Source organism: Piliocolobus tephrosceles, chromosome 6 (assembly GCF_002776525.5).
Source record: "Piliocolobus tephrosceles isolate RC106 chromosome 6, ASM277652v3, whole genome shotgun sequence".
Lineage (NCBI taxonomy): Eukaryota > Metazoa > Chordata > Mammalia > Primates > Cercopithecidae > Piliocolobus > Piliocolobus tephrosceles.
In genome coordinates, this window is record NC_045439.1 from 93064909 (window position 1) to 93085169 (window position 20261).

Sequence of the window (20261 nt, forward strand, 5' to 3'; positions counted from 1 at the left end):
CAAGCAGATAATCTTAGATTTCTTTTTAAGTCTTCTGAAAAGTATATGCAAAAATCGGTGGGTAAATACATTTTTCTGGAGAGAGAGTTCTTTTTTTTTTTTTTTTTTTTTGGCCAAAGGGATTTATTACTTAAAGACATATGAGAATCACTACCATTAAATTCCACCCTATATAATATAAACTAGCAGTTCATAGGGGAAAATAATTGTCAGAGCAATGAGACCATGTTTAGGAATTTAACCACATAATCCTGCTGTACCACAAATATTTTCTCAAGATCCTCCCCTGAAAGGGTAATAGTAAAGAAAGTTAGTAATTTGCCTATACATCAATAAAATTCTTAGGTATATTCCACAGCATTTTATCCCTTAAAAAAATGCCCTAAGAAAAACCTTTTAAGTTTATGTGATATGTTTCTTCTGAAACTGACCATCCTCCCATAGATATGAAAGGGCCTCCTTGCCTGCACATACCTCTTGTGTATGTGCATACATACACCAAGTGCTCTGCTTTGACCCAGTGAGATGCACACTTGCCATCATCTGTTTGTGCATGCACTGTGTGGGATTAAATAGGAAACTGTAACTTCTACCTACCTTTTCTCATTCTCTCCTATCAATGAGCAGCAAAACAATGATGGGATAGGTAAGGTTTAAAACTACCCCACTAGTAGAATCAGACTTTCTAGCTGGCAATTTGGGGATAATGTATTCAGAGTTCTAGACATTTTAATTTTAATGCTCTATGTAGTTACAAAAATGTTGAATGTCCTGTGACCCAACAATTCCATTCCTGTTACTCTTTTTTAAAAAAATAATCCAAAAGACACAAAAAGTTATATGCATAAGAAGGTTTCTTACACTGCTGTATGGAACTGTAAAGAAGTACAAATAGTTTAAGTTTCCAAAAACAAGAAAAGGGTTTAATTATGCCACATTCACACAATGACACACTGGTGTGGCTATTAAATGATATTTATGATTTTTTAATAACATGGGAAAATTCCATGACTTAGATATAGAGAAAGGGTTACAGGAATATAGCAAAATAGAAATAATGGTTGTGTCTTTGACAGGATTATGGGAATTTTTTTTGCAACATGATACTTTGTTATGCTTTCCAAATATTTTATAATGAGATGTGTTACTTTTTATGAGACAAGAAAACACACAAAAGCAACATTCAGAACAGAAAGGGCACTAGCTTCAGAGGCAGTAACTGGGTTCAGAACTGGCCCTGCCATTGTCTAGGCCTGTTACTTTGGTCAAGCCTCTTCTCTGGGGATCTTATGTGCAAAACAGGGCTGGACTCATGGATTCCTATGGTCCTTCCATATTTAATTCTCAAGATTTTATTTCAGTAAGATCTTACCTAGTTATCTCAGGGAAGATATCTTTCCCTGTTTATTCTTCATCCCTTTTTGGAGGCAAGAAGGGAACTGATCAAGGCTGGTAAACACAGGGCTGTGGCTGGCATCCAGACATCTAGAAAGAGCTGTGCGTTCTGAGGCCACGAGGACATGAACAAGACCTGAGTTATTTCCATCTAAGGCTGTTCAAATCCCCTCAAAGAACCCTTTCTACTTACTTTCCCCCAGTGAGCTTGTTTTACCTTCAACATTAGCTTATATAAGAGACTTTTTCAAATTTGTCGAATTCTGGTTTCATTGATTTACAGACTCTTATATTATTTGGTTCCTTTCTTTCTTTTTTTCCCTTTTTTCGAAATGGAGTCTCACTCTGTCACCCAGGCTGGAGTGCAGTGGCACTATCTCGGCTCACTGCAACCTCCACCTCCCCGGTTCAAGCAATTCTCTTACCTCAGCCTCCCAAGTAACTGGGATTACAGGCGTGCACCACTATGCCTGGCCAATTTTTGTATTTTTAGTGGAGACGCGGGTTTACCATGTTGGCCAGGCTGGTCAACCCCTGACCTCAAGTGATCCGCCCACCTTGGCTTCCCAAAGGGTTGGGATTACAGATATCAGCCACTGTGCCCAGCCTATTTAGTTCCTTTCTTTTTACTACAACTATAGTTTTCAAGTCATCATACAGGTAACCGGATTTTTCATGGGCTGGTATTGCAGCTCCAAGAACTCCTTTGTAAAGGACATTGTATCTACATATTTTGAGAGAGTTTTTATTTTTTTTTCCCCCTAGATTCCCTCCCAATATTAGGTGAGGACTCTTGGCTCTCAGTTCTAAGTTCTGACTGGCCAGGTATCTTAGTTCAAGCACTTTTTCTACATTTAGTTTTATTTCATCCCAGATTCCTGTAAAGGACCAACGATCTAAGATAGAATTTCAGGACTGGAAACAGACTTCCTGGTCATCCCATCATAATTCCTCATTTTATAACAGAAAACCAAGGAGCAAGGAAACTATGTGATGGGTCCAAGGTCTTACAGGAAACAGGGTTAGGAGGTGAACAACAACAACAACAAAACAATATAACTGATAACCACATGTCAAAAAAAAGTCCATTCTCCAAAATTAATGGACATTAATAGTTGCTATATTTGCTTCAGCCTTTTTTTTTTTTTTTAAGGCAGAGTCTCGCTCTGTTGCCCAGGCTGGAGTGCAGTGGTGCGATCTCAGCTTATTGCAACCTCCACCTCCTGGGTTCATGGCATTCTCCTGCCTCAGCCTCCCAAGTAGCTGGGACTACAGGTGCCCACCACCCCGCCCAGCTAATTTTTTGTATTTTTAGTAGAGACGGGATTTTGCCATGTTAGCCACGATGGTCTCAATTTCCTGACCTCGTGATCCACCTGCCTGGGCCTCCCAAAGTACTGAGATTACAGGCGTGAGCCACTGCGCCTGGCCTGCTCATTTTTATATTGAGTGGTTTGTTATTTGTATTGATTTAGAGAAGCTATTTCTATATTCTGGTACTATATAACAAATATTTTCTGCCAGAAATGTGGCTTGACTTTTAAATTTATTGACAATGCCTTTCAAGGATCAAAACTTTTATATCTTAACAGCAAATGTGCCAATGTTTTTTATAACGGCTTATTGAAATATAATTCATATACCAAAAATTTTACCCTTTAAAAGTATAATTCTGTAGTTCTAATATATTCACACAGTTGTGCAACCTCATCAACACTATATAATAGATGTTTTACTTTATGACTTGTACTTTTTGTATCTTTTCCATTCCAAAGTCATAAAGATATCTCTTATATTTTATGATTTTTTAAAATATGTTCATATTTTAGGCATTTAAATCAGAATTTATTTTTGGTTGAGATTTTTTATATTATAAACAATTATCCTATAACAATTTACTTAATAGTCTGTCCTTTATTGGTTTTTAATTCTACTGCTATAAAATTCATAGTCTGTCCTTTATTGGTTTTTAATTCTTCTGCTATTAAATTCTAGTTTCCATATACTGTATGCTTGAATCTGCTGTGGGCTCCACATTCTATTCCATTTATTTGTCTATCCCTTTTACATTGCTGTACGCCCTCAAGCTTTATGCTAAGTCTTTATATTTGACAGGGCAAATCTCAGCCACCTTGTTATTCCTAAAAATTGTTTGGGCTATTCTCAGCCACATGCACTTTCGTATTAATTATAGGATCAGTTTGTTAAGTTCTAGCAATCCCACAGGATTGCTTTTTTTTAATTGAAGTTATTCTGATATAGAGATCCAAAACTTTTTATATTTTCTTTGCTTTTAAATGAGGATAATTATATTATCTATAAATAAGAAATTTTTCTAGTTATTTTCTAGTTTTTATTACATTTCTAGTCTTCTATTATATTATATTTCTAGTCTTCTCTTGTTTTCTAATTTTCTAGTCCTAATTTTTCTAGTTATTTTATCTTATTGCACTGGCTAGTGCTAACGCAGTGTTGAACAGATGTAGTGATAAAGGGCATTGTATGTTTTTTCCTGATTTTAATGGGACTCTTTGAGTCTCCCCATTAAAGTGAGTATGATGCTTACAATAGGTTTCTGACAGGCAAATCAAGGAAGGGATTATCCCTTCTATTACTGGTTTGCCAAGAGGTTTTCACGTCATTTTTGTGTTGAAGTTTATCAGATGCTTTGTCTACATCTATTAAGATGATCCTAAATTTTATCACCTTAAATCTCTGTGGTAGAGATGGAGATGCTCCACCCAAATCAACCTTCAAGGAGGAACTTGGTGTCCCTGCTTCTGGTAGCCTCTGGTTATTAGTCCCTTCACAATCTGTCTCCACCCACCCAAGAGCACATATGCCCCTTCCAGAGAGGCCCACAACCAGTGACTGCAGGAGGCAGGGGCATGAAGGCCTGGCCACTGTGGGTCAGCCTGGGGCACCTCTAATGAGTCACATATGTTTCAAGGGGGCTTGGCAAGGCTTTATGGGCCTGCATCACAGTCCTCCTTTGCCCTCTGTCTAATCCTACTTGCTTCCTCCCTTCCACATATGTTGACAACTAATAAATATACTACACAAAAACTCCTTCCAGGGCCGGACACCATGGCTCGTGCCCAGAATCCCAACACTTTGGGAGGCTGAGGTGGGTGGATTACTTGAGGTCAGGAGTTTGAGACCAGCCTGGGCAACATGGTGAAACTCTGTCTCTACTAAAAATACAAAAAAAAAAAAAAAAAAAAAAAAAATAGCCAGGCATGGTGGCTTGCATCTGTAATCCTAGCTATTTGGGAGGCTGAGGTAGGAGGCAGAGATTGCAGTGAGCCGAGATCACATCACTGCCCTCCCTCCAACCTGGGCAACAGAGTGAGACTCTGGGGGAAAAAAAAAAAAAACAGAAACAAAAAAACCCCTCCTTTCAAAGAGGATTCAACTTGTGATGCTCTGTTTAAAGTAGCTATTTTTAAGCGTCAAAAAATATTTGCATTCCTGGGAAAAACTCTCCTTTAGTCATCCACATGACTGGATTCATTTGGGAATGTGTTAAACTCATTTATTTGCTTCTGCATTGATTGTTAATGAGTCTTTTGTATAACCTACATGTACCCAGCTGCCTGGTGAGATGTCAGGTGCCATCCACAGTTGTATAATTTTTCCTCCTAAAGGAGATGTACAACAGTGTCCTCTAATAGCATTCAAAGATGTTTTTATTCTTTAGCTTAGTTTTAGTTTAGAAGCATTTCTAATCTTTCCAGGCAGTTTGAGTTTGCTCTAAGAAGCAGTTGTCCAGTGCACCTTGTGTTTAAGGAATTTTCTACACTTGGGGCTGGGCCATTGATGGCTTTGCCAGTGCCCTTCATTTGGGAATCACCATCTAGCTCAAACCCATTCCCATCTGTGGCCAAGAGAGTTCCTTAGAGACTAAAGAGGAGTGTGACACACAACAAAACACTTTAGAGAAGGGACTCACATCAGGTGCATCTCTGATGAGCTTAAGGAATAAGATAAACAACACATAATACACAACAGAAAATTACAGGATAAGTAATGTTCTTACTATGCATTAACGTGAAAAAAAAAAAAAATGCAGCAACGATATTTACTGGTCATTTTCCCCAGACGAACTTTTCTTTCTTACCAGAAGGTGGCAAAAAAGGTGTGTTTTAAATTACCCCCACCCAAATGGACAGAAAAAAACTTTTTTTTAAAGAGTAAAGCAAATAACTCTCTCAAGTTAGAAGTTTTAACCTTTAGAAATAGGCAAATATGCGGACTTTTAGGTTCTGTTATTTAATATAGTTACTAGAAATATCTCTAAGAGTGACTAGAGATAATCCCTATTGACATCTATACCACATGGGTTGACGAAACATGTTTGGCTATAAAAAAGATGAACTTCTCTAGAAGCTATCAATATGTGTTATGGGGTCTATAAAAATAAGTTCATTATAATTAGTGGGAAATATTCTAAAGCAACTTAAAAAATAAAAAAAAATTATATATGCCACTGATTTACAGAAATCCCAATTTGCAGTATAAAAATGTAATTTGTAAGGCAGAGTTCAGTTTTGTAAATTATGTTTTAATGTACTCATCTATAAGATGAAAAATGGAATTGGATGATAACCACAGTCCCTTCTTCTATTAATATAATATATTCCCTGCTTTAGAGATGAGGGAAGAAAGATATATGACTCACCTATGGTTATATACTAGCTAGTGACAAGACTGTCTGTAAAACTCTAGTTTTCTGACCCTTCATCAACTTCACCATCTGTCTTAAAAAAGATGAATTTCCCTAGAAAACTCCATTAGGTATGGCTTCTGCCCATAAGAAAACACTGTAAGTTCACTACAGGTTTGTTTAAAATGGCAAATAACTCAACATGATTGTGGTGCATTTGGAGGCAAGTTTATTTTTAAAAGGAAAGAACTCATCAGGAGTTCTGGGGTCTGAGTCTACGGGGGAAGACTGCCAGGTAAAGAAAGGCCAAATGGGACAATTCCTAGTAAGAGCTGAAAGGTGAGGGAGGGAGGAGGGAGATGAGTACTCCCAGTGCTGAGTTCCATCTAGGCAGCAGTGCTGCAGACCCATGGCCCCACAGCACAGGGCAGGAGGACAGTGGGGCTAGGGAGGGTCAAAGACAGCCCATGTCTGACTGGGCCTGGATGAGAATAAAACGAGATGAGTTTAATGGTCTTTGCTGGAGGCTTTACTTGCAGTTTCCACCTAATCCAGCCTCTGACTTCCGATAGCAAATAATGCACTCCAATCCTTTTAATGGCTCATCTCCCTGAAAGCCTGATTTTCAAGTATTGTGGAAGTGAAAAATTTAGAAGTCATGTTGAAAGTTGAGGTTTCTCTTAATAGAAGTCAGATCTATTTTTCAGAATCCTCTGCAGGTGTAGGGCTGTAGAAACTTTAGACATCCGTGGCTTGGCATCTGCAGCGTTCCGTTCTGCTTTTCTCCTTGCTATGGCCAGAGAATGCCAGCCCTTTCTGTAATGGTGGGTGTATTTTGCCAGAAAACTCACATATTTGTGGGTGGAGTCAGTTGGGAGACTGGAGCAATTTTTCAAAAGTCTGCATAGGCCAAACACTGCAGGGATTTCCAAGGGGTGAAAAATAATATCTTGGGGGTTAGTAAATTTCCACTGTTTGTAGAGCCAAAGGTGTAGCTTTGGAAACATGGCAAGTAACTGATCATGGCAAGTGGAGGGAGAGCCTGAAAGCTGAATGAGTGTGTCCACAAATCCCTCCTTACATGTGCCCTCACTGCATTTCTAAGAGCAGCAGCAGCTCCTCTGTCACCCTAGGCAATCAGGGTCACAGCCTAGGCAAGACTCATCTTAAGTGGCTGCAACTACAGGTATCTACTTAGAACTTGAAAGCTAGGGAAATACAGTTGTCCAGAGAGTTAAGTCAAGGCAGAGTAAATGAAAGGCATACACAAAGTCATCTAAAAGAGTATATCTCAATTTGGAGGAGTTCATAAGTTTCTCTAAGGAAGCAATAAAAACCTATTCACACAACCCGCTCATTCCCACCTCTCCTGGTCCCTGTAAAATGTACATATATGCAGCATATAATATTTATCTGCAGTTTAGAGATGCATGGGCCCAGATTAAGACTTAAGAATTCACGGCTTCATGAGACAGGATGGCCCTAGGTTAAAGCAAGGTCAGACTGAAGTGTTAATTCTATTAAAGAAAGAGTGTGAACATTAGAAAGGAGGTTTGTCTGCAGTTGTAAACATAGGAGAAAGAGCCACTGAGGCACAGGCTGCTGATGCTTACCCAGGGACAATCCAGAAGATAGCCTAGGCCAGGGGACATGGACATTCTAGCTCCCTGATCTGGCTTTGCCAAGTGTAGCTTTTGTCTATCTGGAGGACATGTCTTACAATTTCCAACAAATCCCATCCTCTGACTATGTTATTCACCAAGTAACCCTCTGACTAAAAGTTGGCCTTTTTTGTAGCTCTGCCCATAGGGACAGAGTGTTCTGGTCTTGCCAGTATGAACAGTCCAGTGTGCATGGCAGTCACAGTCCACACTGGAAACAAGTAACTTGGCAATCTGTTTTATACATCAGTCTCATGAGCCAGTATGAGTTCACTCTTGAGAGTCAGATCCACTGTCAGTGTGCTGGGAAATCTGTTTTTTAAGCCTATCAGGCTGAGGTCTCGAATACCAAAGTGCCAGCTGGTGTCTCCTGGCCACATTGGGATGGCCACACACCCTCCCACTGAAATGACCACACTTACCTTTTACAGGACATCGGATTGTCACGTTTGCTCCAAGGGCTACCTCCACAATGCCTCCAACCATGACAGACAGATGGTTGTGCTCTGGTTTGGTGATATTTCTTTCAATAGACAAGATGACAGGTGCCTCTTAATTCAAAGGGAGCAGGAAACTATGTTAGGTTCAAGCTTTTGCTCTTTGGTAAAACATGTTGCATTTGGTAAGCTTTGTTGAGCCCTTTGAAGGCAGGAGTGGAGTCCTGGTTCTCTCTATATCCCTCAAGGTGCACCACAGGGATGTGCACATACATACCTGGAGGTGCTCAGTGGACATATGGACAGATGGATGAATGGATAGAGGGTTGGATGAATTCAACGGTACACTGCAACAATATGTAGACTATGAGGATATTTTGGTTTTATAACTAAAATTGAGGATAAATTCCTCTTTGATAATTTGAAAAAGAAGGAATTCAGAAGATCAGAAGAAGCAAAGAAGACAGACAGAGCAGGAATGATGTCTCTGCAGTGCAGCCATGAGTGAGTTAATGCAGGGACAAAACACACTGGGGCTTGGGACCACCTGACTCTTTTTCTGGAAGGAGGGATGTGAGATACTGGGGGAGGGGGCTGATGAAGACAGGACAGAAGGTCCTGATCCATTCTGTTGTCCCTCATTGGGCCCAGCATAATAAGAGGTTTTTTCCAATGTAAACATTTACCAAGTGTCCACTCTGTGGTCTGCACCTGGGTACAAGATGAGAAATACCTGGGTACAAGATGAGAAGTATCTCCTCTTTCGATAAGCTCAAAGTGTATTTGTGCAGAAGGAGATGTACATAGGCATTTGCAGTATAAATGTGGTACCTAATCCTTATAAAGTTTTTCTGAATATGGTGCCACAGCCAGGCTGACATGTGGATGCCAGGATGTAACCAGGCTTCAGAGCTCATTCAAAGCTATACTAGAGAAAGATGAGACAGGTAGGAGGCCACAATTCTTGTTGAGCCTCTTCTAATAAGCTGCATATGTGCTTGGGCAAAATCTTCCCTCTCTAGGCTTCAGTTTGAATCCCATTAAAAAAATGATTGAGCTAGAAGATCTCTTCCAAGTGCAGTTCTCTCACCCAATGTGTAGTTCAGACCCTACTTAAATAAACTCATTTCAATCTAAAATAGAAAAGCCATTACTATTTAAAGACTATCAATTGCAAGGAGACCTATTTAAAACATTATTTACATCTCTACACTGCAGAAAGTCTCAAGAGAGAAATGTCTGACTTCCCACTTTATGAGACCATATGAGGTTATTACAAGTGGATCAGAACTGTCTGCAAGAAAAATTCAAAGTTAACATTTAATTCATATGAAGCAAGTACAAGCATAAAATCTGCATGCAAAAATAATACAAACAAGGTCATAAAGAATCAAACATACATTTTAAAATGTTTATTTTCTTTTGGATTTCAATATTTAGTTACCAGATTAATTTATTCACTCACTCAGGAAGCACACTTTGTGCCTGAACTGTACAATGGCAGTACTAAGTTGGAAAACACACTCTCTTGTCCTCAAGGAGCTCACAGACCTGTGGGAGACACCATTACTATGCAGGGGTGTGGGTACTGAGATAAGGGACTAGTTACCCAGTAGTCTCTCAGTAGCATGTGAGGGTCAGGGAAGCAACATCCCAGAGAGGACGTTTGACAGAGCATTCTCTTACCTTAGCACTGTCGCAATGGTTGGTTTCCCTACTACACCATTAGTACTAAGAGAGCTCCTGAAGGGAGAGATCATGATCACTGAACTTGTTTTATCACCTATGCATAGTTAGTGCATGAATTGGTATTGGTAACCAAGTATTCTGGGGGAAGATAATCTAGGAAGGATCATGTTTGAGGGTTCAAATGTTTCCTTCTCTCCTGGAGTACCTGGGGCAGTGGAAAGCTATCCAGATAAATGAAAAGATAGGAAAGCTTTGGCTGGGAGAGGACTTTGGTTTTCACAGCACATCCTTTGACTCCTGAGGACTTCACAGCAGCTCTACCAGGAATGTGAGTTGTTCTGGGATCAGCTTAGGAGACTTGACAGTTGCAAGGGGGCCTCCCATTCCCCCACAGGAGTTCCAGAACCTTGGAACTAATACTTTCTGGAAAGGAGCTGATGTTCACAGGACAGAACAAGCCCGGAGGATCAAGGCACAGAAAACCAAGGCCTGAAGGCCCTGCTTTGGGAAGGCAGCCAGGGAAGGGACTCAGAAGAATTTTTAAGACATACAGATTCAGGGACCATTTAAAATCAACTAGTCTGGGCTGGCCGTGGTGGCTCACACCTGTAATCCCAGCCCTTTGGGAGGCCGAGGCAGGCAAATCATTTGAGGTTAGGAGTTCAAGAGCAGCCTGGCCAACACAGTGAAACCCTGTCTCTACTAAAAAAAATACAAAAAAATTAGCTGGGTGATTACACCTGTAATCCCAGCTACTCAGGAAGCTAAGGCAGGAGAATCGCTTGAGGCCAGGAGGTGGAGGTTGCAGTAAGCTGAGATTGCACCACTGCACTCTAGCCTAGGTGACAGAGAGAGAATCTGTTTCAAAAAAAAAATCAACTTGTCTGGCTGGGACAGTGGCTCATGCTTATAATCCCAGCATTTTGGGAGGCCGAGGGGGTGGATCACCTGAGGTTAGGAGTTCGAGACCAGCCTGACCAACATGGTGAAACCCTGTCTCTACTAAAAATACAAAAATTAGCAGGTCATGGTTGCGCTTGCCTGTAGTCCTCCCAGCTACTTGGGAGGCTAAGGCAGGAGAACCACTTGAACCCGGAAGGCAGAGGTTACAGTGAGCTGAGGTCATGCCACTGTACTCCAGCCTGGAGGACTGTCTCAAAAAAAAAAAAAAAAAAATCAAATAGTCCAACCTCCTCAGTTTGTAGATGTGAAGTACCTGCTGCAAAACTCAACACTGACTAAACGCTGGGTTCTAATTCCTGAATTCCTGATACTGTCTCTCTCTACTCACTTTAGTCCATTTGAGCCACAGATATCAGAAACCACAGAATAGGGAGGTAGCGGATGGCTCTCTTGTTTTATTATTTATTTTTAATTTTAATTTTTTTTTAGACACAGGGTCTCACTCTGTTGCCTAGGCTTTAGTGCAGTGGCATGATCACAGCTCACTGTAGCCTTGAGCTCCTGGACTCAAGAGACCTTCCTGCCTCAGCCTCCTGAGTTAGCTGGGACTACAGGCATGCATCACTACTCCTGGGTAATTAAAAAAAATTTTTTTTTGTAGAGATATGATCTTTCTTTCCTGTCCAGGCAGGTCTTGAACTCCTGGCCTCAAGTGATCCTCCTGCCTCAGCCTGCCAAAGTGCTGGGATTACAGGCAAGAACCACCCACTTTGGCCTCTTATTTTTATCCTAGAACATGAACTTGCCAAATGCAGCTTTGCCTGCAACTTTAGCACCTAAAAACGTTTCTTTATAATAAAAGTATATTTTAATATCCAAATGACATTATCCACCTCCCAGGAAGACACACACTACTTTACAGTTACAACTTCCTGAAGGTGTTTCTCAGGATTGGCAGGTATGCCACTGGGAGGTATATGCAATCTATAAAAGATAATTATTCTTTTCTGTTGGCTGGTGGAACTTTAAAAAATGCAAAGTTCATTAATATCAACACTGCCAATTAAACCCCATCTCATTATTTCCTGATTCTTAGAAAGTGAGCTCCTGAGCAGCCGTTTTCAGTGTGGTCCTCAGACCAGCAGCATTGGCATAACCTGGGCACATGTTGAAAATGCCGATTCTCAGACTCCATCCCAAACCTAATGAACCAGAACCTCCGGGGGTGGAGTCCAGCAATCTGTGTTTTAACAAGCATTCCAGATGATTCTGACGGCTGCTAATGAGAACTACTGCTCTAGAATTTAATGTTAAAAACAAATAAACAAAGAACCAGGCATTCTAGGTTTCAACAGTGGGCATTACCTGCATACAGCACAGAAGAACTTTCCACATCTGAACCAAGATGATTAGCTACAGAACATTCATATATGCCTTGTTCTTTCCTTGTAGGATTCTGTATCTGTATCTTCCCAGTTCCATCCAAAATTATTCTGTAGAACAGTTAGAAAGAGGACACATTCATATAACAATTTAACTGACCTAGGGCTACAGTGAGTTGCAGAGAAAGAAGACTGCACCATTATAGGCTTTGGGCTGGCAAAGATCACAGAGGATAATTTTGTCAAGCATCCTGCCTATAAGCAGGGAACTATATAGACCAGGGGGGTGGAGTGTTTCCTCTTGCCTAGGTTAACAGCAATGTTCGAGCTGAACAGTGCTTAGAAATCCAGTCTTCCCATCCCACTTTACATAAGAAAAGACTTTTCTGGTGAACTCAATGCTTAATCTGCCACATTTTTAAAAAAGACAACCCAGCAAACCTATTCATTTGCTGGATGTTAAACACTCATTTCCTGCCCAAATCCTTCCTAAGAAACTGCAGGTGTGGATTTTCAGTTTGGATTTTCATGCTGGAAGTGATTGGGTTTTGGCTAAGGCTGTTTTGCATTGGATCATGGTCTTATTATTCCCGTATGAAGAAGTCGATTGAGGTAATCATGCTAAGTCTGTGGCATACACTGGATTTGGACCACGCTGTTAAGAATTAGGGCTAACCTGCATGACGAGTTCATTATGGTTTCCCAATTACTGATATTCCCAAAATCCGGTGTGTAAATACTACTTTGAGAATCAGAGTTGGTCAGGTGTAGCCTAACCAATTAGATAATTATTCAGAGATTCAGAAAATGTATCTAACGGTGAGAAGAACCTTTGTTATGAAGGGAAGAGTGCTTGTTCTGCTTTTATTTTATTTTATTCTTAATAATTTGAATCTACTTCTAAATCACCCAGATCAGTGGTTATATACTATTTTTCCCCTGCCCCATCTCACTTTATAGATCTTAGCAATAGAGACTATTCTGCCCTGTAAATACTGTATGTTTCATCATGAGATGAGCTGTGCCACTTCTTTATTTTCTGTCACTTCATGTTGTTCATTCTATGCATCAGTCACAATGAACCCTGTTTCCAGAACCTTCCATGATTTTTCATTACCGTGAGCTTTTGCATATGTTGTTCACTTCATTTGAAATGCCCTTCCCCCTTTCTGGCAAACTCAGACCCACCCACTGAGTCCTGGATCAAATGTAATTTCCCCTGTAAAGTTTTCACCAATACTCCTAGAGTTATCTTCTGTATCCTCCGGGCTCCTTCTTCTCTGGTTCATATATTTATTTGATGAAATATCGATTTCTTCCCACTAGACTGTGATCTTTTCAAGGGCAGGAACCAAATCTTATTCACAGCTGTGCATTCTCACTGCTTAGACTTTTATATAGCAAGTTCTCAAAAATCTTTGGTGACTAAATGTATGAATGATTAGAATACTACGAAATAATAGTACAGAGCAATAGTACCAAAAGCATACAAGCCCTGCTGCAACACACATAAGAAATACACAAAAGCAGGCAGAAGTCAAAACAGTGAAAGTGTCTCAGAGCAACAAGAGTATGGCAGACCTCACTGTTGGGAAGGCAAGATTTTCACTGTCAAATCCTGAGGGAGGAGAAATAGTTGGTTAAAAGCAAAAGTCTAACCAGTGACTACACATGAAAAATAAACACACTAAATCATTTTCTTAAATTATTTCATATATATGTTTGTATGATTTAGCAATTCTCAAATAATGCCTTTGTTTTGTAAGTTTCAGCATAACAGTCCAGTGAGAAATCATTGAGATCAGAAATAGCTGAGCATGCATGAACCTTACATGACAGGTAGGGCCACTAGGTACCTAGCCTGGATCTGTCCCTGGGCTGGAGAACCACCAGGTTGAATTCTGTAACAGATCTGACCTTGGCCTCTGCTGCGTAGTCTTACTCTTAAGTTGAAGTAATAACAAAGTTGATCTTTCTACAGGCACCACCTCTAATTGATCCACCCACAACCTTCTCTTCATAGTTGAGATTTCTTACTCAATTGGCATCCAAACAGTACTCCATGCCTACACAGTTTCTCTCACTGGATAGAGGCTTTCAGGAACATAATTTCATTTCTCAAGTACTTCAATTGAAAAGATTTTTAAGATTCAGAAAGTATATTTAAGGATGAGAACCTTTGTTGTGTAAAGGGAATTAAACATAAACTGAACAAATTAATTGGGTAAGTTTCGGAGGAAAAATAGAAACGAAAATGGATCTTATTATCTTAAAAATTAAAAACAAAACCTTTTACTGGACATATAAAATTGCTTCTGTTTTGAACGGCTGATCCTTAAAGGATGCACAAACACATCTGAGGAGGATGTACCATGTCAAAACTTCTTTATACAAGCTCCAGGAGTCTCAGCCTGATAAAGTTATGTTAATTCCATTCCATCAAGTCAATCTATTTAAAATGAACTCAATTCAACAAATATTTATTTAAACTGACCAGGCTCCTCTATATCACTGTAGTACTTATATGGCCATAGGTCAACAGATCACTTCAACCTCTCAGCCTCTATTTCCTTACAATTTATACAATGGATTACTGAAACAAGTTAGCAGTTTTCAAAGTGTGGTCCATGAACCCCTAGAAGTCCATGAGGTCAAAGCTAGTTTTGTAATAATACGGAGCCATTAATTTGCCTTTTTAAAAACGGTACTGACCTTTGCACTGAGAGTGCAAAGACAGTGTTGGTAAGACTGCTGGCACCTTAGCATGAACCAAGACAGTGGTATGGAAGTGTGCCAGTAATCACTGTATTCTTGACTACTATGTTTTACTTGCTGAAAAAAAAAATGCCAGTTTCCCTTAAGCATGTCCTTAATGGCCGGGCACGGCAATGCATGCCTGTAATCCCAGCACTTTGGGAGGCCGAGGTGGGTGGATCACTTGAGATCAGGAGTTCAAGATCAACCTGGCCAACATGGTGAAACCCTATCTCTACTAAAAACACAAAAAATTAGCTGGGGGTGGTGGTGTGCACCTGTAATCTCAGTTACTTGGGAGACTGAAGCAGGAGAATCACTTGAAACCAGGAGGCAGAGGTTGCAGTAAGCTGAGATCGCACCACTGCACTCCAGCCTGAGTGACAAAGCAAGACTCTGTCTCAATAAAGAAAAGAAAAAAAAGAATGTCCTTAATGAAGTAGTAAAAGATATTAATCTTACTAAATCTCGACCCTTGAGTCCATGTTTTTCATATCCCATATGACACAATGGGAAGTACACACAAAGCACTTCCACTGCATGCTGAAGAACTAATAGCTTCTTTCATGGAATATGATTTTTACTTGAATATGACAAAAAAAGTCCACACTATGATTTAAAGTTGGGTATTTGGTAGATATATATATATTTTAAATGAGCTGGCCAATTCAATGACACAACTGACAGTATTTGTTGCCAATGATGAAAAAGTTTTGATGTGAAAATTAGAATTTTGGAAAACTGGTATCCACGACTGTAAGCCTGACAGCTTCCCAAAACTTAAAGAATTTTTTGATAAGATACATGGTGATTTTTTTTATTGTGTATTTTTTTACATTGCATAATGAAATGTACCAACATTTGGAAGGTCTGTATCACTCAGTGAGCCAATATTTTCCAAATGACCAATTTATGGTGTTACAAAATCTTGTATGGGTAAAAAGTCTATTCAAAATGCAAGAAAAAAACAGCAGATTTCATTAAACAGAATACCAACATTTCATTAATATAGTTTCAGACTGCACATTTCAACTAACCTTTGAGAAATTACCCTTTGTCTAGTTTCAGTGTAGAATTAAAGAGTATCCACAATTATCTCAAAAGATATTAAAATATTCTTTCTCTTCCAGCTAACACATTTGTATAACACACATTTCTTTTCTCCATATACTTTAACTAAAACAACATTTCACAACAGATGCGGAAATAAGAATCCAGCTGTCTTCTTTTATTATGCCAGACATTAAAGAGATCTGCAAAGATGGAAAGCAATTCCACTGTTACCAGTAATTTTGGTGGTAGGGGGATGGTTTTCAAAAAATACGTTCTTGGCCGGGCGCGATGGCTCAAGCCTGTAATCCCAGCACTTTGGGAGGCCGAGACGGGCGGATCATGAGGTCAGGAGATGGAGACCATCCTGGCTAACCCGGTGAAACCCCGTCTCTACTAAAAAATACAAAAAATTAGCTGGGCGAGGTGGCTGGCGCCTGTAGTCCCAGCTACTCGGGAGGCTGAGGCAGGAGAATGGCGTAAACCCGGAAGAAGGAGCTTGCAGTGAGCTGAGATCCGGCCACTGCACTCCAGCCTGGGCCACAGAGCGAGACTCCGTCTCAAAAAAAAAAAAAAAAAAAAAAAAATGTTCTTTGTGTGAACATGTTATGGGCCCATTATTTTTTCTAAATAGATTAATGCAGATATTTTCAGTGTTTCTTGGTTTTAATTTCTAGTGAAGTAAATAGCAATAGATACAACTCACATTTATAAAAGCTCTTTAGGCTCCTCAATCATTTAAAAATTTTCAAGAGTCTAAAACCAAAAGCTCTGAGAACTGCTATGTTTTAAGGTTTATTCTGCTTCTAAAATTTTATTGTACTCTTGTGTTCAGAGTTCTAGCATTAAAAATTCAAAAATTATATTTTTCTACCTTTTTAAGATATAGCCTAATAATTTATTTAAAAAACTGAATTTAACCTAAGTTTTTTCTGATGTTTCACATACGAGGCTCAATGCACAAAAGACATGATAAAAGTAAAACTTGCGTTTTGAAAGCACCTTATGATATGCAAAACAGTTTCACATCTGCTGTGTTATCTGTGTCTCTTAACAATCTCTAAAGGCAGATAAGGTATAGCTGGAGCTCTTAAATGTGAATCAAAAGAAGGCACAATGACTATAGTCCTCTGTATACAAACAAGAAGATTTGAAGACAATAAAGAATGCAAAAGTAAATTAGTATCTGTTACGTAAAATAAAGGAAATGTGGCATTTTTACACTGGCATAGATCTAGATCAGAATAATATATGACTTAATATTGTGTTTTGAACATCTCAAAACACTTTTATTTTTGGATTGTATGACATTTAAAAATTACATGATAATAGAAAACTACTTCAGATACCCAAGCTTTCGACTAAGGCTACTTATTTGTGTGATACTCAAATACCACTGGCAGTATTCAAGAGATATGGCCCTCGGTTCTGACTGGCCATGAAGTAGTCATGGGATTCTGCTTCTCAATGACCTCATCAGAAAGGTTAACCCCTGCCCCTGCCAACCTCATGGGGCTGATGTGAGCTCAAATGAGATACCATGTATTGTAGACATGGAAGAGCTCTGTAAATTCTGATTTGCAGCTCCAACATAATGTAGGATTACTGCTAGTAAGCTTACTTTTAAAATGCTCTTATATTGATTTTATTTTTAAATGCTAAGTGCTGAGTAAAGGGGGAGTGTACACATGCTTAAACTTATTGCTGGATCCAGTCTTATATCACACCTCTATAATAGTGATTGGGATGATATGGCGGTTGAATTTTAAAATTCCAACGCATATGTCAAAAACACATCCTAACATTTTTAAGTTTCTTTCCTAAAGAATCCTGTTGGAAACACATGCCTAGGAGAGGAATTTGAAAATATTTTCAAGAAAACTGGAATAGCCATTAAGAAGGTAGTGCAAAAATGAATACTGCATTCTTATTTTACTTACTTTACTGAGGGCTGTAACAAGGTCCCATCCTTGGTCCATGTATATGTGGCCTCACCAGGGTTAATAAGGTCACACAGTATATTGATGACCTCTGTACTTTTTGTAATGTATACTGTATTTCCAATCCTGGAATTTATCGTTTTATTAAATGAAATTGAGGGAGGTTGGCTTTGCCTCATGAGAACAGGTCTTTTCGGCTTGAATGTCAGCTTGCTTGAGTTTTTTGCATTCGAGCTTTGGGACACACTTCCTGTTTCCCTCCTGAGCTGAGCAGCAGGAGGCGTCTCTTCCTGGATGCCCCACCACTGCATGTGTGTTGGCTGTGCCTTGGCTAATTCGGCCACCAGCTGATATATTAGTTGGGATGCAAGATCATCGCTGACCTTTCCGGTTTCCATGAGCTGACTCATGTTTCTTATCAGCTCATCAAACTGGGCTGTATCCATGCTATATGCTCCTTGTTTAACTGCTGCTTCAAACTGCTTATTCTTCAACTCCCAGGAGTTGGTGTTTCCTGCAGAACTGCTGCAGTGGCCTAACAGAGCTCTCAAGAAAGGCTGGTTACTAATGTAGTCATCATCCAGATAAAGGCCATTTTTGTTATTCCACATTTGCCTCATTTTATGCCATGTGACTCCCAAACTATTGGCTTCATTGTGGTCCATCCCAGGATATTCCCTCATAGGCTCCCTGAGGGTTGGGCGTGCGATGAGCCGGTTGTCAGTACCAATGAGCTTGAGCACAACGGTTTCCTGTGCAGAGCCTGCAATGCACCGGTACACGCCAATGTCAGGGGTGGCAAGACTGTGGATTTTTAGTGAGCCTGACTTGGTGATGCCAAGCCGTTTGGAGTTCTGCAGGCAATGGCCATCCTTCTCCCACTGGATCAGAGATTTCTGGAATCGTCGCACTGGGCACTTAATAATCACGGATGTGTTGGGCAGCAAATAGGCTCTGCTACCAATGGTCAGGTTAATACGCTTCTCTTCCCTTGTCTGAATGTAGACTCTCTGGACACTGAGGATCTGAGGACCCTGCTCACCAAGTTTTGTCTTCATCTCTGATTTGATTTCTCCAAGAAAAAAAAGAAAGAAAATACAAACAAACATCTAAAAAATACAGACTTTTTGACAGTAATCTTTCAAGACTGCTACAGGCTAACAAATGTTACCTTTTTTTACCATTTTAAAACATTCAAGAATCAAATCATGAATAATATTATACATCCACAGATTAGGGTAAATTTCATAACTATCTAGTACTTTAGTGGCAAAGAATGTAAGTGTGGGTGAGTTGCATGAAAATGTGTAAGTTATTTGACAAAACCCTGGCTTTGGGAGGCATGAGGTTAAATGATTTGGTGAAATGTAGGGAATAGTTATTTCTAGATTTGAGGAATATTTGTTCTAGGCCATGCTTATATAATGGCTCTATAATTACCCAGCCTCTGGGTACATGTTTCCATCAATAAGGGTCTGATATGTCAGGTCTCTATCTGGCAGAGAGGCCCTCTGGCTTAGAGCCATAGGTACCCCAAATCTGAGGGAGGAAGTGAGAGTGGGAATGTGAGTGAAATATTTGAACGGTCTGAAAGGAGGCTGAGGTTGGCCAGCTGCAGAATATAACCCAAATATGTCGATTAAGCTAGCATGGGGGTCTGAGGAAGCAATGGGGAGCCGTGATCAAAAAAGAACAGGTGGCATAGGCAGTTTGAAGCCAGTTAAATCTGAGTTTGAATCTTAGCTCTGCCACTTGGACAAATTCTTTCATCTCTCGAAGCCTCAGTTTTCTCACCTGTGAAATGTGGATAATATTAGTGCTTTCATTGGGAAGGAAGTGAAAATTAAGTTGGATTGTTTATATCAAGTGCACAGCACAGTAGCGGGCACACAAAGAGCTCTCATACACAACTGCTGTGACTACTGACCTGGTGACAAGGGTAGGTGCAGCCAATGAACAGCAGGACAGACTCTGGCACACCGGAGATTATATCCCACACCTGGCCGGGAGGGTCCCACGCCCACGGAGCCTCCCTCCTTGCTAACACAGCAGTCTGCCGCAATCTAACCGCAAGGCAGCAGCGAGGCTGGGGGAGGGGCGCCCGCCATCGCTGAGGCTTAAGTAGGTAAATAAAGCCGCTGGGAAGCTCGAACTGGGTGGAGCTCACAGCAGCTCAAGGAAACCTGCCTGTCTCTGTAGACTCCGCCTCTGCCGACAGGGCTCAGCTAAAGCAGCAGAGGCCTGTCCAGACGCGAACGAACGACTCTGTCTGACAGCTTTGAAGAGAGCAGTGGATCTCCCAACAGGGAGGTTGAGATCTGAGAAGGGGCAGTCTGCCTGCTCAAGTGGGTCACTGACCCCTGAGTAGCCTAACTGGGAGACAT

At 40.3% G+C, this 20261-nt stretch overlaps 1 protein-coding gene across 1 annotated transcript in view; it reads right to left on the minus strand.

Moving 5' to 3' along the window:
• The window catches only part of ADAMTSL3 (ADAMTS like 3), a 408397-nt gene that overhangs the window by 37174 nt on the left and 350962 nt on the right, over positions 1-20261 (minus strand). Inside the window, 3 exon segments of the mRNA XM_026448334.1 lie at positions 8145-8273; positions 12117-12244; positions 17878-18949. Of these exon segments, the coding sequence (XP_026304119.1) occupies positions 8145-8273; positions 12117-12244; positions 17878-18949 (1329 nt within the window).